We start from the raw sequence: 25,964 nt of genomic DNA on the forward strand, positions 1-25,964 counted from the left end.
TGTGTGTATGTTCCTCTGTGTAATAAGTGTGTGTGGTCAGAAAGCCTTCTGATTTGGCGAGTGGGAGCGGCCCTTCATTAAGACTAGTAGCGCGGCCCATTCCTAATTACAGAAGAGCGCTAAGCTGAGGGTCGGGGCCTCCGCCCTCTCCGCTCTGCTTCACATCACCCCTCAGAGCCGCGGATAATCAGCATCAGACTGTGTGGTGATATATATAAATATGAAGGCTGTGCCATGCTGTGTTATAACAGGTGCTCAAAAGCTGGCAGGGAGATCATGGGCAGCCAAGGCGACCCTAAAATTTTGGTTAGTGAAACGCAAAATGTGGATTCATACGCATACAAGACCGGCAGATGTGAGGGATTTGGGAGACTCCAGTTTGGCATGTTATTTGTGGAAACCAGTGGTTGCCTCTGTGTTTAATGTATGACAATCGGAGCCTGTAATACAACAGTCCAACGCAACAGTGTTATCTTTGGTGGCTGCGCAGCTGCCAGGAAGGTCAAAAATAAAAGGCATGCTTTGTGGAACAAGAGGCGGAAAAGGAAAATCATTTCCAGAATAGAAAAGAAAAATGACACACTGTTCATGACTCCTTCAGTGTGCGTCTCAGTCCTACTGAATATACAATATGAAGATCATAAAAACGATCTGTAATCATGTTGAGAGGCAATTGAACTAACTGAACTTAAAAAATAAATCTTAATTTAAGCAAATCTGTGTCATAATCAGGAAAAACAGAGAGAAAAGGGTATTTTCAACAATATAGAAAAAAAAGTTGTTTTCTTGTTAAGATGGTTATTTAGATGAGTGACTCTTCAATTTTTTTCACATAAGACAGACTTAAAAAGAAACTAGGCAAGCATATGAAACCTCTAAAACAAGCACTATGTGTAATGTTATGAGCCACACCACTAAGCAACATTCTTCCATGAGTGTGCATTTCTTGGAATACTCTCCCAAATCCAAAGGAAAGACTGTTTTCTTTAAATTACTGGATATGATTTATGCTGAGATTTCTAGTAAACTCCATGCAACTCATGTTTGCCAAGTCACTTCCTTTTTTTGGAGGGCTTTTGCAGATTGTACGTACCTTTTCTCGCTTTGTGGCCGTGTGGGCACGACACCAGATGTCTGTCTACCCTGTCCTTATGGATAAAAAGCCTGCTGGTGGCCGTTTTGAAAGACCAGTGATTTTTCCAACATACTCCTACAAAAAAAAGCCAAATGGAGGGGACTTTTTAGTTCTGAATTGGTTGCAAGATAAGCAAGCATTGGGGCAGGAAGTGTAGTCAAACAGCTGGACATAAAACATGCTTGTTTTTCCTTGTTATTTTGAACATGTACTGAATATTATTAAGATAATGATTATCCATCTACAACCACACCAACCACAATTGGGCAATTACTCTGCCTGATCTCATAAAAACACAGAAATGCATTTAACAGAACTGACTGATATCACCCCAGCTACACCAAAATACCATTGATCACAGGAATGATAGCAGAAAGCTGCTACTGGGATAAAAAACAAAACAAAACAGAATTTTATCACCAACAGAGATGCCAGATTTGTACAGCTTGTTACTGAGAACCGCTCTATAAAGTATTCAAGTTCAAAAAAGCCATTTTGCTAAAACCAAACTAATAAACACTTCCTTGTTATCCAACAGTTGAATGAACTTAGTGTCAGAGCGCCGCCAGTACAATTCTAAACATTTAAAAAAGCCTGCCGCATAAGACCAGTCGTTATAAAAGCATTTCGCCAATGAATTGTTTACAAAGGCGTCTGTGCTCTGTGCTTTTACTTTGATATTTATTAAGTTCTGTTTCTCAACGGCATCTCTCTGTCAGGGGCTTGAAGATAAACATGGTAAAAGTAAGAAAAACAGAAATCAGCCTGCTTTAATTATTTGTTTGTGACATTTGGCTACAAGCCCATAGCAAACAAAACAGTAAAAAAAAAGTACTTTTCAAATAAACAACATCTTTGTGTTAGTCAATTACAGTCTAAATTGTACTCTGATTTTTTCTAAACTCCTGATCTAACAGATATAAAATGTTAACAGTTACATGATAAAAATGTCTTTCAAAAGTCCTGGTTGTGATGATGTCTAATTGGTATACATTGATAAAATGAGATATATGTACCATTAGAACCCAAACCCTTGTGCTATCCTAGGCACTTTAACATTGGGAGTTGGGTCATCTAGACCCACTACACAGAGCGCTGAACCTTTTTTCTTAAATTATTTGTGAACCTCACTGGTGTCCATGGATTACATGAAATCCTCTTCACCTTTATCCACCTTTGTCATGGTAGGGAAAACACGTCAATGGGTGGGGTCAGGATAGGACAAGGGTTAATTTACCTTTGGTACATTGATACTGCAAAGCACTATCATTTCCACAACACTTGTGCGTCAGTCACAACTACCCCTACAAGTGGACACTGGCGATGTTCTGGCGAAAAGTGGGCAAATCTGCACGCAGGATAGTAGACAATCTGGTGAAAAATGTTCAGGCACTTTTCTCCTACAGGCATGCTGTGTGCGACAGGTTGTAGACCCACTCTAACCAAAATTATGTTTAGGATGTTTTTATCATGTTCTGCTGGCATTTTTCTGATGATGGCGGACATGTGTAAAGTAAAATTACTGGTAAGCTAAAAATTACGTTTCTGAGTATTTTTTTTATTAAAAAGTCTTTCATTACATGCAGACAAAAAAGCAGTTGGAAAAAGCTTGTAGCTTTGATGTAGAACCTATGTCTTTGTTTTCCTCCTCCAAACTGCCACTTGGCTCAAAACTGTACAGCTGGAAAGCTCCGATTTTGCTCGCCATTTTTGTTGCACTGATTGTGTTAGGTTGGGGTGTGAGAGGTTGTAAACTAGTAGGAGAGAGTGTAAGCAGACGGATGATGAGAGTTAGAGGTCAGTTTACTTGGCACCAATGGTCCCGCCCACAACTCAGAGGTGAATTTCTGATGAACTACTGCCGCTCTGCAGAAACTATATCCTAATAAAGCACTGGTTTTTGGATTTAGCCTAAAAATAATAATAATCATAATCATATTTAGAAGACCACCAAGGACGCTTTGAAAATAGATCAAAAGAGTGGTAATTTGAACATTAAAACACTGTTTGGACAGGGAGGTGAACACTTTTGTAGATGTTGTGTATGACCCCATTTAAACATCTCAGGACAAAATTCAAAGCTAACCCTGACTGCACTTCACGACCTGCTGGATTAATTGTTCTCACATTACAGGAATCCATGTGTGGAACAAAATTTTGGAAGACTGTCATGTAATCTGTCCGCATAGTAAAACATTTCTGTTTTGATATCTATTTCTGTACTCATCTTTAATGAATTGCAGCAGTTGTGCTGGAAGAAAACAATTAGACTGAGGAAAATGGACATAGGGTAATAATAAACACTTTTTTTTTCTTTGATTGAAGCAGATTTGAGTTTTCTCTCTACTCCTTCAAGAAAAAAAACAGTTCTGCTTTTTCATAATTAATATATCATTATGAATAAAAAAGGCTCTAATATACTGGTTTAAATAATTGACAACATCCCATCAGTCATTTATCATCTAGGATTACAACCGATTGCCAACCAAATTTTTTTGCAATAATTTTATCTTATTGCCATAATTCATGAAAGGCGGTTATTCAAGTCCAAGGCTAAAAAAAAGGGACAGCAGAAAAGCTGCATAAAAAGCCCCTAGGGTGACAAACCTCCTGCTACCACATGCCAAGCATTTTTTATATGCTGATGTGAGCCACAAAGAATTAAAAAAGGCGTCCTTGATGGTAAAAACATGCAGTTTCTCTCCAGCTGTTTGTATTTTCATGCTGAGCTTAGGTTATCTATTTTGGTTTGGTTTTACGCTCATCTGAGTGTAAAATCAGCTCCGGAAAACCCTAGAGTAACCAATGCTTGCACAGGATAAAGTAAGTATTTAACATTAAAATAAAATAAGTTAAACATCTACAAAGTTCCACTCCAATCATTTTTTGCTCTATTTCAAATGCGTTCCCATTGGTCTTTTAATTATGCTAATGACGTTTTTAGCTAAAATCATAAAAACTTGGTTGTTTTCTAGGTCATAGTTTCTGCAGAGTGGCAAGAGTTTCTTAGAAAAGCAAGCCACAAGCTCCCTGCACCACTCTTTTCTGATGCATTCACATGTTAACAACTAGATCCAAGTGGGTCATTGTTTTTATCTGGCTCTAAACTGTGTGGATGAACAGCTCAAAAAATGCTCACTATTTTTATTGCACCAGTTATGTTAGGTTGGGGGTGTGAGGCCTGTAAGGTAGCTGGAGAGGGTGTAAAGAGATGGATGTTGGGAAGTAGGGGCCCATGACTCGGAGGCAATTTTCTACTGGACTACTGCCGCTCTGCAGAAACTATGTCCTACAAAACTGTAGGTTTTTTGATTTTGGCTAAAAACAGCATAATCATGATTGAAAGACCTTCAAGATAGATCAAAAGATAATCTGAGTTGTTGTTTAGTATTTTTTTAGATAAAAGATCATGAGCAGCCAGTTTATTGTTTTTGTTTTTTAACAAGAAACAGCAGAACTTGATTTATTTGATTTAAAAATAACACTTCCCCTTTTATTTGTCAGTTATGCAAATGCAGCTGCTCACTCAAGTCTAAGAACAACTTTACATGTTTATTCATAAGAAAAAAATTCAAACCCAAAAACAAATGTGCATCTTCTTAGTCTAAACTGTAAGTTTCCACCTAAGTCAACTCTCACCGCTCAGCTTCCTGTGGGAGTTTGTGTGGGTCTGAATAAAGTTGTAATAGCGGAAAAAAGGGGTCAGGAAAACTTAGACAGGAAAAGCAGCTGCTATCCAACATTTGGGAAGTTTTATGAAAGTGAGGAAGATGAAAAGCAAAAATCTCTGAAACAGGAACAAATAATAATTATGTATTTAGCTTTTTGGCGGCCAGCAGGAACTGATTAATGTGTCAGCTTCCTATGAGCTGGCAAATAGCTAAACTAACTTCTGTGACATCTACACCTGAAAACAATTTCATAATGATTATGAACTGACTCATATACTATTAACCCTTGTGCTATCCTAGATGACCCCACCCTTACTTTGACGTGTTAGTCCTACAATGACAAAGGTGGATAAAGGTGGAAAGATTTCATGTAATCCATGGACACCAGTGAAGATCACAAATCATTGAAGAAAAAAGGTTCAGAGCACTGTCTAGTGGGTCTAGATGACCCAACTCCCAATGTTAAAGTGCCTAGGATAGCACAAGGGTTAAACATGGTGAAATGCCTGTACTGATTAACAAATCACCTACTGATTATTTTGGAATTGACTAGTTTCTCAGCAGGAAACTTGGCTCCGAGGCTTATCCAGCTTTGAGAAAGATCCCTTTTCTGTTGATGGAAGGTGATACACGCTTTCCACTGTTTATAATTGTAACAATGTGTGTCCATGTGTCAATCAGCACGTCTTTGGCTTCCCCAGTGGAGGAGACGTCCTGCTGTCTCTGCAGCAGCAGCAGTCAGTCATCAGTGAGGTGTAGATCAGTGTGTTATACAGGAGTGTGGGGGGAAAAAGAAAAGAATTGAGATAAAAACAAAAATGTAATCTGAAAGTGAGTGAAAGTGATGAAAAAAAGCCAGAGAATTGTTCTCTGGAGAAAAACAGAATATAAACTTATCATAATGGCTTTTAGATAGTATTATTAAAGCTGAGATTGTATCACCATTGGGCAGGAGATGAGCAATTCAGAAAATGCTACTAAAACAAATCAGTATTGATTCGGTTTAGAGATGCGCATTCTGTTCATGTAGAATCATGTCCAAATGGTGTCACTTGCTATCAATTCACAAAACCAAATAAGCAGCAGGGAAGAATTTTCTATTATTTAAAAAACATTTTCTCTTTGCATACATTTAAAAAAAACAACAAGATTTTGTTCAAGATTTTCACCAAATATGTTGTCAGAAAAACTTTCATTTTCCAAAATAGTATGCGAGTTATTTGAAAAACCCTTTTTGGAAAACTTCTGTAACCCTTGTGCTATCCTAGGCACTTTAACGTTGGGAGTTGGGTCATCTAGACCCACTAGACAGTGCACTGAACCTTTTTTCTTCAATGATTCGTGATCTTCACTGGTGTCCATGGATTCCATGAAATCTTTCCACTTTTATCCGCCTTTGTCATGGTAGGAATAACACGTCAATGTAAGGGTGGGGTCATCTAAGATAGCACAATGGTTAAATAAATGTAGCAGTGTTATTTGATGTAAGAGTCCTCAAAAAAATAAGAGAAACTGTGTAATTACATGGTGGATTGAGGCACAGCGCTGACCTCCATGCCTCCACCATGGGCTTCAAAAATAAGCACTCGACGGAAACTACTGTGAGGCTCCATTATGCTGTTGAGCTCTGGTCAGTGCCAGGTGAAACCACAGCTGGTGTGTGACGTTGAAACATTTATTCAGTCGGCTCTGTTCCTGCAGGATACATGAACATTTGAGTATATATGTGTAAAATGCAGGATGTAGTTCAATGTGTTTTAGACTGTACATAACACAGGCAACCAGTGAGAAATAAATATCTATTAATCTCCTTCTGCTTATCCAGAGCTGTGTTGTGTCTAAAATGAGATGTGCAGACATCGCTCTCAACAGAAACTTTCTTCAGTTCTACCAGGGGAACCCCAAGGTGCCATGCGGCCAACAAAGAGACGCAGTACAAAAGAAATGTCTGAGCTACCTTAACTGGCTTCTCTTGATGCGTAGTATGAGGGCTCCAATTCAAGTTCCTCCAGAGTACCTAAGCTCATCACCCTATCTCTAAGACAGTGTTTCCCAACCTTGGTCCTCAGGACACACTGTCCTGTATTTTTTCAATCCAACCCTGCTCAAACACCCCTGCCTTTGATGACTGTCACTGTCAGGCTTCTGCAGAGTCTGATGATGAGCTGAATCAGGTGTCCATAAGCAGGGCAACATGAAAAACCTGCATCCACAACACAAACTGTGGAAACCAACTTTGGACTTGACTGAAAAGGTTCACTTTCAACAAATATCATGTACTTTTTCCTTAACATGTTATCTAGATTTTTTGAAAGTCCAGTTTCAGTCATGCAGCCCACAAACCACATGTGAATTTTTTTTTTTTTTACAATACTTGAGAAATAGTACTGACTAGGCCTGCACAATATACCGCAAATTTATCGTTATCGCGACATTAAGCTGTGCAAAATGCATACCGCAAAAGACGGCGAAAATCGCAATAAATGGTTACCTTAAATGTGCTAAAACAATCTCATGGCAGCTCGAAATATTGAACAAATGAAATAAATCCCTTTATGCATTTAACCAATGGGAAGGACCCGTTTACGTTGTTGATCAATCAGATGAGCCCTTTTATGTTTGATGTTTGCCTCCTACGTTGACAAGGGTCAGTTGGAGTATAAATTTTAAACGGTTGCAGTGAAATGGAAATTATGTTTTTGGTTGTTTTGCCTATTGTTTATATACCACGAATTATATCGTTATCGCAATATTAATCACCAACATCGCACATCGCGAGTTTTTCTCATATCGTGCAGCCCTAGTACTGACATACATATAAAGCACACGTATTACACACCCTGTTCTGACAAATTTTCTGCACAAGAAAAACTGCATCCTTGGACTCACATGAGGGTTACTCATAAAGTCACACCTCCTTTTACCCGGCAGACAATTGCTCATCTGCTTGCATGTAGAAGCAACGCAATCTAGGATAACGCTGATTATTTGCATACATGTGACTTCCTCAAGCATATAGCTTTATTGCTCTAATGTTAGTTCGACATTCCCCGCATACTTTAACATTTTTTGGACTGCAACAAGCTAAAACCCAGAGTTTATTGAGTTCACATTTGTCCAAATTCCCCCATCGGCCACTGATAACATCTGTGGGAAGCCACTCCAAAAAGATCCCACCCCACAAACCCACAGGCTTCAAAGTATCTGCTGCTTATTACCCGATAGCAGACATTGCAGGAAACCCCCAAATGTTCTCTGTCCATGCCCTGATTCTGTTGTGACAGACTCAGTGTTTATGGCTAATTGGTGCCGTCTGCAGCTGAAATAAACAATGATGCAATTAAATCAGTGTGTCTATAAAGTCAAAGGGGGAAAAGTACAATGACGGAAGTGAAGATCAAAACTGTTGGAAATAAACTCAAACAAATCAGGAGTTATTCATGCAGACTCTAACAGAGCTCATTAAAACAAAACAGTTCAGGAAATTAATTATGTGAAAAGAAAACAATAATGATGTTGGAAAAGCTGTATATGAGGCCATTAAAGACATAAAGAAGTGCTGTCACCCTTCTTCTTCCTCTGGGCCTGCAGTGAACACTTTTTGGTCATTTCTCTCACCACAATTTTTACTACAAGACACGTCTTTGGCAATAAAACCCAAACCACAAAGCTCTTAAACCATTCATTGAAGAACCATACACCTAATATGGGTCATTAGAAAGATCATTTTCTCTGTAAAGTGGTTTTCTATAAATCAAAAATGTTGTTTTTTTTGTCATCAGGAGCAGATGAATGGTGTATTGAAAGGTTAAATGTGTTCAACCTTTCTTTGTCTAGCCAAGGCAAAGTGTTCATCCACCCAATGGACACCCTGCTAAGCTAAAGGCAGAGGCAAACAAGCACAGCACTCACATGCTGCTGATTCTGTGCATTCATACATAGAGGTGGAGTACCACAGTGTAAAACCACAGTTTCTTTAATAGCTTGAAGTTTTCAGCAAACCCTTAGGCTCAAGAAGGACTTTTAGAAAATATTGGGTCTGAACTTCGTCCAACAGGCTCCAGTTGTAACAATACTCACTTTATTATCGTCTCCCAGTGCAGAGTTTAGTGCCAAAATCTCACTTTCCAATATGAAAAGCACCCAATAATCAGGATTTTTAACCATTTTCTTTTATGAAAGAAACCTTGAAAGGTTTAAAGACCCACTTAGATAAAAATCTATTTTTTGGTGTTTTTAACGTAATCATGGCATTTTTCTCATGATGGAGATCAGACATGAAGAAAATTAAGCTTTTAATTGTAATTTTGAGGGGCTGTGTGCTAGTGGGATAAGTGTAAACAGATGGATGATGGGAAGTAGAGGCAGGCTTACTCTGCACCAACAGTTTCTAATGAATTACTGCTTCCTGCCAGTACAGTGTTTGTGGTCATTTGGGGTTATTTTTGCCCACATCCAGAGGGTCAAACTTCACAGACTCAGTCTGGCTGACATCTCATCAAAGTGTTAGAATCTGCGTGGGTACATTTGTCCAACTTTGCCTATAAATAAGCAGAGATTTGGCCCTTCTCATTAAGACTCTGGTCCAGGAAGTGACACTGCCAGTGAGGGATTAGAGAAGATAAGGAGAGAAGAGATAAAGGAGGCAGCAGAGCAAAGAACATCTGTCTAATGAGGAAACAGTACCAAGCATGACTCACTGCATTCCCCTCCTTGGATAGCAGCTAAAGCTTCACTAAAAAGTTGCCAGACATGCACACAAGTTCAGGAACAACAGGGATTGAGGGGTGGTGGGCAGTAAAAAAAAAGACAGATAACACACATAAATTACATTAAACTGCTGGAAGCACACAGGCAAGAACTTAGATTGTAAATTAGACATTAGCAAATGCACAGCTCAAGTACCTGAACTGAGTATATCTCCTTGTTTTACTTCACTAAAATTAAGAGATGCATAGATTCAGGCCAGCTGGCTGAGCCATATTCATCCCATTAGAGGCTTCATAGTTCAATCAGAGCTTTGCTGTGAGTCACAGCGACCTTGAACAAGACAGGCATCTTCTAACTGCTTCTTGTTATACAGAAAAGATCAAGTAGCACCCTGTGGGGAAGTGAGGCTCAGTTCAGCGCTTGGCTGAACCTAAAACAAGATTAGAAGTGCAATTTAAGTGTGGACAAGTTCATTATTTCTGGGGAAATTAGTCATTTTAAAACACAATCTTTAATACAAAATTTCAAAAAAGGTTTTCTGACCATTTTTATTTGTCGCAAACGTCTTTGCCAGAAATCGACTTCTCGTAAATTTTGTTTAAATGTAAAATTTTAATGGAAAAACATAAATACTAGTGGTCGAGACTTATTTTCTTTCAGAAAAATCTATAAACATATTGGCTTAGTTGTACTGGATACTGATATTTATTGAAATATAACACAGGTGAAGAGGTATCAAACTATATTATGCTCAAAAACTAAACATTTTTATATTTTCTTTTTGTTTGTCATTATATTCTAAATCCAATTAACTTTTTAGAAAGAAGAATATGGATTAAAAGATGTTAAAAAAAAGAGATTTAAGGGAAACTACTAAATTGTATGCCAAATCTGTAGGTACTTTTCATCAAAGCACACAAAAAATGACCTAAAACAACAAACCTTATGCTTTCATTATTCATTCATCTGCTCAGGTTTTGCAGTTACATATTTTGCACGAAGTATGCAATGGCTTTCAATGGACACTCATTTGTCAAAGAGGCTGAGCTGTGTGCCAGGAAGTTGGAAAAGCAATTAGCTAAAAGACTAAATGCTTCTTGTAAGACTTTGTTGTCAAAAGTCTGTTTATTAATTCAGCACCTGTGCTTTGGAGTGAAATGAGACACAAGCTAAGTAGATTTTTGCACAAAAGTCAATGTTTTGGTTTTTTTTACTACAAGTTTCCACAGCTGACCTTATGGCATATTCATGAATCAACAATAGCTGAAAGTGGCGCTGCATAGACATGTTTAAACCAGGCCAATCATTTGTGACGCCACTCGTAGAATTCTGAGTGGCCATAATAATGATTAATGCAATAAACTAAGGAATTATTTTTGAAAAAACAAGAAAAATAAAAGATTATTTTTGTTGTAAAGTTGGACTTTTTTTTGCATCGATGTCAATAGGAAAATGTTCTCTTTTGAAACCAACCTCTAGTGGTCATTTATGGAACTGCAATATTTAATAATTTTGTGTTTGCCTCAAACTTAAGAGTGATGAGAGTGGATTTCGACTACTGTTAACTTCGGTCAAATCTTTAATGAAATAAAATTAATGAAAATTAAAATTGTTATAGAAAAAAACATAATAAAAGACTTTTTAAACTAATATTTGTCTAATTCATTTTTACATTTTTTTAATATGCTTAAATAATCTTTATTGCATAAAATGTGAAATATAAGGATCATCTATATTTTACCAATGAAAAAACTGAACGTTTTATATACCATTAACCAACTGTGCTATAATACAGTAACATATTGCATTGTAACTATTTATTCTTTGTATCATTTTGAGACAGTAAATACGAGATTCTACTCAGTTTCATTTTGCAAGATTAGAATAAAAAAAGGGTCTTTGTGGGCCGATAAAATGAATTTTTTTATGCTAAAACTGTGACTGTTATGTAAATTTCAATGAAAGAGTACATAGAATACCAAAAAACCACAAAAACCATAAATGGTATTTAACTTATTTTCCTTGTCATTATTTTAGAAAGAATTGCAATGTCCTAATTTCCCCCTATTCCCTTAATAAAAAAACGATATAGTGCGAGACTATGTAGTGCCCTGGAATTCAAAAGCAATTTGGACACCATGCTCACTACTTTTTTTTTAAACGGCGAGTATATGTTAAAATAATAATATGTTAAAATCGAATTGATATGAGCGTTTTATGACAACCAATTATGAATCCACTGAGTTCTCAAGATGAAAACATTGATATTATATTAAAAAATACATTTAAATTCTTTTTTTGGCAACAATTGTTCAGACCCAATGCATTGTGGTCTATGTTCGCCAAACTAGTGAGCATCGATGCACTCTGGGTTTTTGCAGAGACTTCTGGGAAATTTCTAGGGCTCTCAATATTGCAATTGTAGATTCGGACAGTGCTACAAAATGGCGAACCCACTCTCTCGCACTGCTCTATGTAGTGATTGGTGAAGGAATTCTGACACAACCAATGTCTTCTATTTTGCTGACAAGCAACCACAGATCAATGCAATCATAGTTAAAAGAAGCTCAACTATCAATAATTTCCGCTACCAAAATTAATTGCACTGCAACACCAAAGTCTAAACATAAACGTCCTGAAATTATCAACTTGTTTAGAGCCTGTAGACTCACACAGTCAGAGATCAAACAAGCAGAAACTGAAACACATGCAGCCGATCGGTTGTGGGACAGAGCCAAGATGAGACAAGAAAGCAGAGAGAGACAGTTTTGAAATACTGTGGTCGAGCGTATAATGGAGGTCTGTGTAGAGATTAGAAACAACTGTTTCAGCTGGCACTGCCAATGAATCAGTGTTGGGTGAGTTGTGTGTGTGTGTGCAGAGGTGGACAAGGTTTATTTCAAACATTATGATGCACAACACAACAAGGAGTAAAAACATAGCAGGATGAAACAAAAGGGAGTGTGGCAGTCTTTGAAGAGCGATAGCGCAGCGGAGGAAATTTTTGCTACAAAGAGCTGCTGTTGAGCCAAGAGGTCGGCTGGGTCAGTGGAAATGCAGCAGAATCTGAATCAGGACCAGAGAAAGTTCTCTCAAGGGCGGAGCAGGAGGCTCGTTCGAGTAAGAAAACGACCTAATGCAGCAACACATCCTAAAGACCCACTGCCATGAAAACTGTTTTTGGTGTCTTAGAAAATCAGGCTTAAAATTTCAATTCTGGGTGTTTCTTTGAGCAAATGTTTTTAAATCAGGAGTGGTTAAAAATGCTGGTTAAAAAGTGTATAGTTGTGACATCACAAATACAATGGGCAGGCCACAAGCTCCCTGCTCCGGCCTATTCTGATACATCCACTTGTCGACGAATAGATCCATGTATGTTTGATTTCGGGCATCTGGCTCTAAACTGTACAGCTGGATAGATTTGATTTATGTTTGCTGTTTTCGTTGCACCAACAGGGGCTGTGAGGGGCTATAAACTAGGGGGAGAGCATGTAAACAGACAACTCTCAGTTATAGGTGATGGGTTGATTTACACCAACGGACACGCCCACAACTCAGTGGTGATGGGCAACTGCCACTCTGCCGAAAATGTTCTTTTTTGTTGTAGTTTGTTTGGTTAAAAACTGCATAATCACAGTTAAAAGACCACCAGCAACGCTTTTTAAACAGATCAAAAGATGATTGGAGTAGGGCTTTAGAAACATTTGCTTTTAATAATATCCCTCAACATTTATGAAGAGTTTTTCTCAAGCTGACAAAATACAAAGTACTTGGAAGAAATGCTGTTCAATGTTATTTCTACTCACAATAAATCTTCAAAACATCTGGAAAATCTGTTTTTTTTAAGAGATCGGAACATTTGTAGTGTCCGAAATGCCTCCTGCCTCAGCTGCAATGTCAGCTGCAAAGGAAACATTGTTTTCCGGGCAAAAACACACACAAATATTTGAAAAGTAAAGGGTTGGTGAATGTGACAAGTGATAGTTGAGTGTGGATGTCAGCACATGCAGCTATATTTTGTGCCCCAGCTTTTTCTTTTTTTAAGTGAGAATTTTAAGCAATAAAAAAGGGCAGTTGAGGTGGACAAAGGTGGGTCTGAGAGGAGCATTTTGAAACTAAGGTGCAATATTTGGTGGAGGTGAGGTTTACTTTACAACAACCACATTCCAGCTACGTATTTTCCACAATGTTTCGGAAACGCTGTCCTGCAGTCCCTGGTTCAAGACAGGACAAAAAAAAAAGGATATTTAGATATTTTTTTCTTTTATTTTTGTAAAGCACTTTAGAGATATCTTCACAAAAAGATGGCAGCAGTATAAATATCAACCAATTGCAAAGTATAATAATTTCGTGGAAGGTAAGAAGTAATCTAAGATCTCTTTCTTCTCCGGTTTCTTCTGTTTGTCTTGGCCTTCAGAAATGTGGAGAGCTTCTGTAAAATCTGTCTTTCACTGTAGAAAAAAGGGCTTCTGTGTAGCTTCTGTGGGGTGTTTTTCAGTTAAATACCTATAGTGGAACTGCAGTGTAAAGGTAAATGTTGTAGTTTATTGAACAAAGAAAAAAAACAATTTTTTTTTGGACAAATCTATTTTGCGGCTTTGGTTTTTCTTGTGCATCCATTTTTTTTTTGTTAATTTAAGTGTTAATCTTTATTGTGTATCCAAACTACTTGGTTTTTTTAGAAGATTGATTCAAAGAATTTTCAAACAAACCTTTAAGTTGAGACATTATCCATGTTTTGCTTTGCCATCAGTAATTCAATTCCTGTAGCATCAATGCTAATCATAACAAAAACCAGATTTCTTTGAAATAAATTACCCCAAATCAAATCAATTCAAATCAAATCTAAAAGACACTTTTCATATGCAACAAAAACATTATTCAATTTACAAATAAAAAGTAAAAACCACAACTTTTAAACTTAAAATCATTGTCGAGCTCTACATACAAAATGCACGGCCATTGAATGTGTGTTTAAAAGTTAAAGCAGGCTGAACTTTGACCAATCAGAGACTCTGATTTGGTAGGTAAGTGTAGATGGCGTTTCTTTCGATTCATAGAAGTGCCAACGGTTTGAAAATTGTCATGGAGGAGAAATTAATAATTGTGTTTTTTGCTTAATTTGATGACACCCAGTCTTACATATATTGGAATAGAACTGCAAAGCAAAGACCTTGAGCAACATTTGCAAGATTTGCACCCCTTTAACATTTTGCACCAAGTCTCTTCCAACTGTAGTTGGCAGACACGCGTTATTGAACAGTAAAATAATATAAAAAAAATAAAAATGCCCCTCTATGGTCGTCCAGTGTGAACACCATATACTGATAACGCACGTTCACATGCCCGGTGTGAATGTAGCAACAGCTGATAGTACACGTCTTTTTCTGGTGTTTTCACAAAGGTCCTTCTGCATAAGCTAAACCGTATGCTCACTTTTCTTTTTGTTAACATATTCATATTGTATTGCTCTCAGTTGTAATAATCAGTCATAAGTGATGAGTGATGCGTTGTGACGATTGCCAATGAGTGGCTCTGTTATGATCACGTGACCTGTAAGAGGAAGCAGTTGAGAAATAAAAAGTTGTGTGTGAAAAGTTGAAGTTCAACTAACGTGGAAATGTCTCTTTATTTTTCCTCCGTTTTTGAGTCGGATACTGGGTACACACGCCAGGACCAAAGCGTGAATAACAACTCTGCTAACACTTTTTCAGCCTAAAAGACAGTGCCACAGCAGATAATTCTTCTTCTTCTGTTTTCTGCATAAGTGGTCTAGTGAAAGAGTGTCCATCCTGGGTGGTCATGGGTCTATATAAAAATAGTCAACATTAATGGTTTAAAAAGGGGGGAGGGGGGGACCACCACATGGTACCCAAGTGTGGTTGTAACTGCTGCTCACCGCTCCCCCAGGGGATGGGTAAAATGTGGAGAACACATTTTACATACCCAGGTGTGTGTCAACTGGGGAGACTTTAAATTGACTCTTCTGTCAAGAAAACTGCTTTCATGTTCTATTTGACTAGTATTATGAACCTTCAACTTCTCTTCTTGTTTCGGTAGCTTTTTAGCAAAACAATAGAGTCTTGAGTGTTGTTTTATATCAATCTGCTATTCCTGATTCTGTACATCTTTTTCACTCCCAATGAAAGTTTCAGCATCCTTCATACTGCCACCTCCAAATCCAAAAATGACAAGAAAACACAAAAGCTGCACGCCTGTAGGTTAAGCACTGTGTGCCATATGCACAAAACATCTAAGGAATGCTGTCTTCTACGCAAAAACGTTAAAGTCGTATCCAGTACATATTCTGCAAAAAAACGCTTTTACAACATGGGTTGGGCATCGCTGCTCCATCTCGCTGCCATATAGTTAAGGCTTCTATTTTAAAGCCTTATATATTTTTACATTGCCATCAAATGAAGGGAGCAGACTCAGTTGTGGTGAAGTTGTGGTAAACCCATTAGGGAGTAAAGAGAAGCAGAGGTCCTTGAACAAGGTATGACATCGACCATCGGGCAATATGTTTCGGGTTACCATGTCCCGTATCAAGCAGCTGCTTTGGCAGATGCATTTGCCATTCTGGATTCAGCTCAGGAACAGTTAGGAGGAGTTGTTTTTGGTTAAACTGGAAAATAATTGCTCAACCTCACAAAGCTACTGTTTGATGAAAGAGTCAGTCAGTCTGTGGAAAACATGGAATATAATAAAAGCCTCCAAAGTAAACAAATAGGCATTTAAAAATACCAACACCATTCAGGTGATGAGGATACAGATTTAAAAATGGATACAATTATGAAGCTTTTATTTCTACTTCCAAAATGTCTTGAATTCAAACAAGGTTTGCTTTGGTTATCCTGCTGACCAGAATTTAAACAAATTTTGCTTTATATAACTTTAAATGAGGAATCAATGTTTAAATGCTGCAAAATATTAATATTAATTTTCTGAGCAGAACACACACTTAATAATTAGATGTTGTTGTTTTTCTAAATTTGGGTAAAAATATCAGTGACCAACTTAAAGGTGTCTCAAAAAAAGACGAGCAACAAAAAAAAATAGTAGCTGTTACACAAAAAAGGTAAAAAAGAAATTGCTAATCAACCTCGAAATGTCACTATAATCAAAATCAGAACTGGCCTTTCTAAGGAATCATAAATTAATTCACTCATCAGATTTACACAAACAGGGGGAGAGTTGATTGAAATAAGGAATAACAATTATTCCAAAAATTATCCATAAAATTACAAAAAAAAATTTTTTTTATCAATTTGATTTACAGGCTCGCACAAAGATCAGTTTAAACTGAATTTTGTTTTCTCATGAATTAAGAATAAATGTCTTTGGTTGAAAATATGATTAAACCTGTTAATATTCAAAGAATTGACAGAAAATTCAATTATCTTGGACTAAGATGTTTTTTAACCTTTTGATGAAATCCACAGGGGAAAAAAATTAATGTTTTATTTTATGAGATATAGATAGTTTCAAATATGATACGTTTAGGTTCAAAAATAACATGGTGTAACATTTTTTTCAATACAGGAAGTAGTCATTTAAAAAAGTGAATGGTAATAGACTGAGAACTGACAATAGATGAGTTATACGCTCCATAAAAATTAAACAAAAAACTGCTGAAAGCCTTTTCCCACCTGAAGTGTTTTTGAGATTTCTTAGAAGCAGCCGTTTTTAAAGAACAGGATGTAGTTTGGTTCTGCGCGAGCCTCACCACTGTTATGTTGCTATAAGAATGATCAGTTGTGACACACTAATGACCAAAATGTTGTCAAAAAGAAAAAAAAAAGGTTGATGTGGAGGGCTGAGCTTTACAGGAAAAATGGAAAGAGTTTTATTTGTTCACAGAGCTGAATGCAAAACCTGAATGCTTGGTATGTCATCAACAGGTGCTCAAAGAATACAACATTCAGCACCACTATGAGACTCACCATAAAGAAAAGTTTCACCATTTGCAAGGGCAGTTAAGAAAAGAGAAGATTTATCAACTATTAGCTGCCGGACAAAAAAATAACCGTCTGCATTTACAGCAGCCGTGACGTCGATGATTGACCAGTGACAGACACCTTATTGCAAACAAGTTGGAGCAAACTTCCAAACTATTTTCGGATGGTGAACTTATTGAAAAACGCTGAAGGCTGCAGAAGACTTGTGCCCCAAAAAGCAGTCAATCTTTGCTATGATACGTCTGTCAAAAATAACAGATGCAGATACAACATCTTTGAGGAGATTTGGGCGCGAAATGAAGGAATCCAGTCATTTATTGCATTTTTGGTCACCATTGGTGAAAGCACAGATACAGATTTTGCACAACTCTGCACATTTATTAGAGGTGTTAAAGAGACATCACAGTGGAGTTTCTTGAGTTGATGGACACAACAGCTGATGACATAGTCAGCTCTCTATTTACTGCGCTGGACAATGTTGGAGTGAACTGGTCACATGATGTCAGCTCCTCTGATGTTAAAGGTCAGGAAGTAGGCAAGTGTCACAAAATTCAGGCAGCAAACCAGGAAAAGACTCTTGGACATTTCATTGTGTTTTGCACACTTGAATGACAGTAAATGTGTTGCTGCACAGGATTTGAATCCTGATATTGATGGTTGGGTGAAGTTTCAGGAGAGAAATTCTTATGTTCACAAATGTTTGCACGTTTAACTTACCGTAATTTCCGGACTACAAGCCGCTACTTTTTTCCTGCGCTCACAGCCCTGCGGCTTATTCTGTGACGCGGCTAATTTATGGATTTGATTGGCGGCCGCCATGTACGTACATTCGGGCTCGGTGAATGGTTTTGTATGCGCCATCCACCACCAAGCACAAGTCATTTTTTTTAACACACCTCTGAGCAGCCAAACAGCATGGAGGTCACTTCAGGTCTTAGACACTTCAGTCATGGTTCAACAAAAAGAAACACGCATGCCCGGCCGCATCCCAGAATCCTTTGGTGCCATTAGACCCAACGTGCACTTGATCGCCGCTACAATATGATAAAGCTTTCAAGTTAAAAGCAATCGTTAAAAGCAGCGTGAAAAAATCCCCCATCAGTAAATGGAAATGCCGGCCAGCTGCGTGACGGAGAGAACAGCGCATGCTCAGAAGTGTATTTACCTCTGAGTCATAGTGACTCGGCTGGCTGCACGTAAATATGTGTGAATAACATCAGCCTTTATTTTGTCGGGACACGACTGGAAACACAAATCCATTTGGTCGTTTTTACGGTTTCTGACTGAGCGGATTTTGCATTGAAAAGCTCACAGCCGCCATGTGAGCTTTTCGGATAGGAAGGGGAGACAAGGAGCCCGCTTGGCGAGCGCGGAGCGCAGAGGCGTCCGGGGAGCAACAAGTGTTTGTTGTGAAAGGAAGCTTCTGACGAACGCGCCGCGCTGAGGCGCGCGCTATTTTACTGATGTTTTTTAACCAGCCCCGTTAGTACCATAATGCTGCCGCGACAGCTGTTCCTTTTCACCCCTCCATGCACTGCTGCTCCTTGCTCATTCTTAAACACGAACAACAGTGTGGCGAGCCGGGCGTTGGCCCCGCCTTTAGCCCCTAAGACTCATGGGAAATGGGGGATCGCGGATGTAAATTTCCTCATCATAACTGAGGGATGTAATGTTGATTATATGGTTACTGTTAGTAATTTTATGTATGATACCTAGTTTGTCAATAAGTTAAAAAAAATAAAAAAAAATCAAATAAAAAAACCCATAACTGAGGAACTTGTGAACAGAATAGAGGTCCATGCTGTTTCAGATGTGGGTGTAATTAGATACATGAGCTTGAGACAAGGCCAGTACCTGCCCACAGTGTGGTAATGAGCCATGCACACTCTGGTAGTCAGGACGCGCTTTGTCGAGGCAGCGGCTTGTATACTGATGCGGCTTGTGTATGTACAAAAATATTTAAGCATGTTAAAATAGGTGGGTGCGGCATGTAATTGGGTGCGCTTTATAACCCGGAGTTTACGGTAGTTTAATTTTTCATTGGTTTGCACATTTACATTTTAGGCAGGGTGTTTCATGTTTTTCCGTAGCCCCTCTTGAGTTTATTATCGGGATTGCTTCAGTGTCAGATGTAAAATATTCAGTCTGTATAAAATTGAATAAACCAATTTTTTTAAGTGAAATGTATTTTATTCTAGATCTATTTGCCTCTGTGAATGAATGTATAATAGTAAGTTATTAGGCTACCATGTTAGTAGAGGCATTTTTTCCAACTGAGTGAAAAAAAGAAAAGACAAAGCTGTTTTTTGCTTTTATGTTACTGGTCTGGCCCACTTGGGGTCAGACGCCTTGAATGTGGCCCCAGAACCAAAATGAGTTTAATACCCCTGCCCTAGTGGAATGATGATGAACAGGACCAACAATGGATTTTTAAAGTAATTTTGGATCATGCTAATGAGACAGGGGTGCCAGAAATGCATGTATTAACTCTATAGGGTTAGGCATTTCAATATCATTAACAATATTTTAGGCAAATTCATGTGGATTAAAACAAATAAAAATCTGTTTTAAAACGTATATTGTTATGGTAACAAATGATTTACACACTAAATTGGCCATGATCCCTGGTATTGGTAACATTTTAAAGGGTAAACAGTTGATGCCAGATATAACATCAGTTAAAATAGCCTATCATCACTTTTTTAAATTTTACTTTGAATTTACCAGAAGACGTGTCTTTCAGCTCAACATCCCACGACTATCATATTTTGATCTATAAATGTTCCCAGTTGTCTTTAAATGATGTTTATATTATTTTTAGACCCAATCCAAAAATCTGTGTTGTTTTCTAGGACATAGTTTCTGCAGAGCAGCAGTAGTTCATTAGAAATTCCCCCTGCGGGCGGGAGTGTTTTTGCAGAAGAAGTCTTCCCCCTTTCAAAGGGATTCTTACATCTGCTCCTTTCTCACAATGATTTGAATAAAGAAATACTTACAAATGCAATTTCGAGCTTAGTTTTCTTTAAATATGTCCTCCATCATCAGAATAATTTTATAAGAACATGCTAAAAACACCACAGACACCATTTTTTTGGATCCTTAAGGGAGTTTAAAGTTATTCAGGAAACTGCAGTGAGTAAGTTTACAGTTTTATGCCAAACAGCAATTGGTAGTTTATTTCCTCAAAAATAGTTTTCACCAGTACAAGCCTAAAATAACAGTCTCTATCATGACATCATGAGGAAATGCTTGTTTTTCTTTGTATTGAGCCAAAGTAAAAACATTGAGTCTTTCTTTGGTTGCCATTGACTAAAAACAAATGGTTATCCCTTTATTGACCCTTTAAAGCCAATTAGGAGTTAGCCTGCAGGATAGAAAGCAGCTCTGTAAACAGACTGTGTCTTACTTCTGCACAGCAAGGAATGCAGCTTCATTTACTAGCGCTGAGAAAATCACTGATGGTTTTGGCGCGGAAGCCATCTGACGTCACTTCAGAGTCTGCCTTTTAGATTTTAGGAGGAGTGCAAAGGAAGCCATCATGCTTTTACCACCTTATGGACTGTGTCAGCTGAAAAATGTTAAGTGGATGCAAAGTATCATGGCATCTTCACACCCTAAAAAGGAGATTCATTGCATATGACAGCCTTAAACATTACACATACTGTAAATGAACACGTTGTTTTGCAAAGTCTGCTTCAATACTGCTTTTTTAAATGACAAAAATTGGAAGGCAAGAGTAGTTTTTCACATGAACAACTTCACTCAAGCTCAGTCTGCTGCTCACCAGGCATTAGCAGTAAAATGCTGAGAGACAGCTGGACTGCTTTTCATTTATTTCTACCCTTGTAAGCTGCTTTAAAGCTGCATTTTGGACAAAAGGTTAACATCGCCAAATCTCTGTCTTAGAAGATTTGTTTGTGATACCACAACAGGATCTTGAAGTTCTTCATTGTAAATGTTTCAGAATATAAAAAGATGTTAGAATTGAAGGTGCAGAATTTTTCCAAAGCCTAAAAGATCCTTTAATATGAATGGATTTCAAGATATTTCTTAAAAATGTTCAAAAAAATGTTACAATTTGTGAGAGCGATTCAGTGAAAGATACTTCTAAGGGGCAAAAAATTTTCTAAAGTTGAGGTCAAAATGTTAAAAAAAAAAAAAGAAGAAAAATTATCCAAACAGAATGATTGGGAATTAATTAAACTGCAAACTGAATGATCAATCTGGGGTTGGAACTGCAGTAGTAGAAATGAAATCATGTCTCCTTTAAAATTTGAACCTGGGCCATCTTTGGCCTACGACCGGGCTTTGGACATGCAAGTCGGTTCTCTTTTATTGACCTTTTAAAGTATTACATAGTAATATTTAATCAAGTATCTTTAAACCAGACCTTTGTCTAAACTTCCCTACATCCAACAATACCATGACGGTGATCAAACGGGAACAAGAAGAGACAGAGTTCCTAAGGCGTCCTTTGTAATCACACGTACCTGATCAGCAATGCACTGCTTTCCATCTCTGCAAAATGTATCTTAGGTAAAATCTTAAGGGCAAAATTATTAGTGAGAGAATAGCTGCAACCTCCAGTTCAGGGTTTAAAATGATGGAGAACGTGTCATGAATCAAAGCTCCAGGGAAGATCTGTGCATCAAAACATCAAAAAAAAAGATTTATAACTTTCACCATTTATTCTCCATAAAGCATTAGCCTACAGTAGATCCACTTCTCTTGTTCTTGTCTTTTTATGCATCTAGAAACCACAGTTTGTTGGTATTTAGCATGTTGGTGCAAACATGTAGAGTGTACGTGGCATGTGGAAAGGAACAAGCTTCATCTCTAAATGTGTTGTTTCTAGAACCTTCATTTGCAACACAGGTTTCAATCACAGAAAAAGAGATAATTATTAGAATACATTTTTGGAAATAGCATATAGATTGCACATTGCAGCCCAGATTTAGAAAACCATTTAATTCAGTCAGGTCAAATTTGATTTTATTTTGCCATAAACACACTTTTTCTGTTGTGCAGACACAAAGCTATATTAATATTTATCGGTGCAGCACAAAACGACAGACTTGAGAGAGTGCTAGACAAGGTCAGTGACTGGGAACTCACAGCGGTGGGCTGTAAATCCCTGTCTAAAGGTCTGCATGGCAGTGTAGTTACTGCAACTACATGTTGAGTGACAGCCTCAGACACCAACCTCCCCACTGGGCTCAACAAAACACACTCTGTTCCCTCTGACTGAGGGAAACCCACACACCTAATATATAATTCCCAGACTCCCTCAGAAATCCTCACCTTTCCAAAAGCGGCACAGATCGAAGTGGAAAATGTTGAGCATTTGCAGGAGGAGAGTGAAACTGCAGATAAATAAACTTATTTAAAATCAATTATGGGTGATGTCCTAAAGAAGATTGTGTTCCTTGTTGCACTAGTTAAAAGATCCATGGGACAATTGTGAAAGAGATTTTTTTTAAATCATTAAATACAATATCCTAGATTTCTACCAAGCCTCACAATTCCATTACTATTACCCTATTACCCACATTACTCCTTCCCTCATCTTCAAATCCTCTTCAAAAATGAATTTTGATCAATTTTAAAAGCAGTGGTCTTTTAATTATGATTATGCCATTTTTAGCCATAATAAAACCTGTGTTGTTTTCTAAAACGAACGTGAAACAGGGCTGCCCCTACTTCCTGACATCCACCAGTTTACACTCTCCTGCTAGCTAGCTTACAGCCCCTAAAACCCCTAACCTAACATTACTGGTGCAAAAAAAATGCCGAGCAATATTTGAGCTTTCCAGCCAAATGTCAGCTTGGACGAGAAAAACAAGGACGTACATGGAGCTAGTCATCAGAGACCTTGTGGCTTGCCGTAGTAGCTTCTACATCACACCTACAAGCTTTTTTCTAATGATGCTTTTGGTTCTGATCCTGACTCACAACATTTTAAATAAAAAATAGTCCGAAATGCTATTATAAGCTTACTTTTATTTATATATATCCTCCCTAATCAGAAAAATTCTACAAGAATGTATTAAAAACATCAAAACATGATTTTCTTCAGAGTGGGTCTTTATACGAAAAATCAAGAAAGAGTTTTCTTCAAGATGGTGAGAAGAACACCTAATATGTTCTCTCTAAATAGCCAAATACGATTTGTAGATCGTTTTGGGTTAAATAGTCGGGATCTATGGCAAACATTCTGGATTTATAAATCACATTGATGGAGCAACATATTGTGTCTCTAAGAGTTTCTCTATCATGAAGCTTAAAACACAGCTTTTCTGCTCCAAGCAACAGAAGCAAAGATTTCTCCTCCTCCAGACTCTAGGACAAATTTTGGCTCTGCTGATAAACACCGCCGTTCTTCAATCAATCAAGCTCACAGAAGAGATTGTCTGAGAAACTGACATGTTCAGGCTTTCTGTGCACATCCGTCACACATAGCTGAGCGTTTGAGATGCAAATGTTATTTCTATTAATAGCTGCTCCATCATCACACCAAGCTTTTATTTGTTTTGGTTATAGAGCACTTCAGAGAAATTACAAGGCTCTCTTTGAGATATTACAAGACTTTCCAGGTCCTTTACTCACTTGGCTCTTAAACACAAGGACACTGCTTTGACTGATGAGATTATCCAATAAAAGACCCTGCAATTTACATCTGACATATCTGAGAATGCTTAAAGTTCAAAACATAATTGCCATTTATTTCAAACCTTTTCAGCTTAGTCTGCCTGCATGCGCATGTGCACAACAAGATCATGTGTGTGGACAGGAAACTAATCTGACCCCCGGGATTAGTGGTTCACTTGGTAAGTGGTTCTCATTCTGCTCCAGATGTTTATCACGTCATAAAGGCCTGAGCTCTCTGTGAGAAATAGGTAAGAACACAGCCTCTTTTCAACGCACACATGCACTGACAGACGCAGTCCCCCAGCTGGAGCCCAAACATGCGGATGGGAAACCACCTCTGATTTTGTATCTGATCGTGTTTGAAAGATTTGAAATCAAAAGATTTAATTTACACCAAAGCAAGATTGATATTTTAAAACACATTACATCATATTCTGGTTCTTAATATGACAAAAGCATTCAGATGCTTCACATAAAAGCATTCCAGAACTCCAGTGCGCCTTCCTCTTGTGCGTAATGAGCGCTCCTTGGCCGAAGCGCGCAACATAAATATACAACAGCATCCACAAAAATCAGTGCCAAAGCATGACAAACTTAAAAGAGAATTAAATTTGGAGAATACACTTTCTTAGATCATATGAAAAGGTTTAAAAGCGCTTCCACTCCAGTCATCCTAAAGTGACTGCCTCTGTCTCCATTTTTCCACACAGTTCTACCTTGAATGGGCTAATATTATATAACAAACGTTATAATGAACCTTCATAATCATTTACTAACGTCCCACTACAGATGTGGGTCTAGACACGCGCGCTAACGCGTCATTAAGAGCACGCGCAAAGAAAAGAAAAGGAAAAGTGCTCACCGAGATACTGCCGGATGTCCAGCAAAATTTTTGGAGGTCCTCCGTTCAGCTGATAAAACAGGGAACCGAAGCAGAAGAGGAACAAGGCGGACATGCAGAAGCCGTATCCGCGCAGGGAAAAGCGCCACGGCAGCACAGAGAGTAGTAAGCTGTACTTTCTGTTGTTTCGCTCTCTGATGTGGTTGTGAGTCTGGTTGTTGCCGTGCAGGGGACTGCTGCTGAAATTCTTCATCATCTCCTCCTCACAAAGCGCCGTGGAAAGTCACCCATCCGCCTATGAAAAGTGAAACTTGACGCTTTGGGATCATTTGATTCAAGCTGCAGTTGAAGGTGGACAGACGCAAATAGTTGAGATCTCCACGGACCGGAGCAAAACGAGTGGATTTTTGCACACAAGCGTTTTCTTCTTCTTTCCCCCCTTCTCTGTCCGTTTGCGCTCCCTGGATGACTGTTCCTTCCTTCCGTCCTCCCAGTCAATTTAAAGGTCCATCCTTCTTCACCGACTCTTCTAGGTGTCATATTACTTAACGCGGAAAGGAGGGAAACGTCCACCTTAAAGTCGAATGTAACTTAGATGACTGTGCGTAAAACAGCGCCCCCGTGCGTTTTGAAAGAGGCAGGGTGACAGCGTGTCTGGTAACATTTCGAGTCACATTTCCACGTTTGATATTAAAATAAAACTTTCAAAAATATGATAATAATAACGCACTTCACAAATGCAATTTTCATTCATAACTGTAATGAACTCAGAGCCTCTTAAGATGGCAAATGTCAGTATAATTAAAAAAAAGAGAAACATGTCTGAAAAAAGAACAACGTTAATAAAAAAAGCTTGTAAATTAATTCAAAAGGGTTTTAGTGCTGATTTTTGCAAAGTATGCAGTTATAAATAAAACTTAAACTTAACCTACTAAACTGTCAAAAACATGTAAAAACAATACTTAATCTAGAGAGTTATGCCTGAAACATGATGTTAACTA

The 25,964-nt window shown here is 38.0% G+C and overlaps 1 protein-coding gene across 2 annotated transcripts in view; it reads right to left on the minus strand.

Annotated features, from left to right (window-relative positions):
- ust (uronyl 2-sulfotransferase) overlaps positions 1 to 25,658 on the minus strand; it is a 59,368-nt gene extending 33,710 nt beyond the window's left edge. The window contains exons 1-2 of one of the 2 annotated variants that reach the window (XM_011491622.3): positions 24,985 to 25,658; positions 1,094 to 1,210 (exon numbers count right to left, since the gene is read on the minus strand). In XM_011491622.3, the coding sequence (XP_011489924.1) occupies positions 1,094 to 1,210; positions 24,985 to 25,219 (352 nt within the window). In that variant the 5' untranslated portion in view covers positions 25,220 to 25,658. The remainder of the gene's footprint in view (positions 1 to 1,093; positions 1,211 to 24,984) is intronic. The other variant, XM_004083493.4, reaches the window with a different exon arrangement.
- Between the last annotated feature and the right edge of the window lie 306 nt (positions 25,659 to 25,964).

The sequence above is a fragment of the Oryzias latipes genome, chromosome 24 (genome assembly GCF_002234675.1).
Source record: "Oryzias latipes chromosome 24, ASM223467v1".
In the NCBI taxonomy this organism is placed as follows: Eukaryota; Metazoa; Chordata; class Actinopteri; order Beloniformes; family Adrianichthyidae; genus Oryzias; species Oryzias latipes.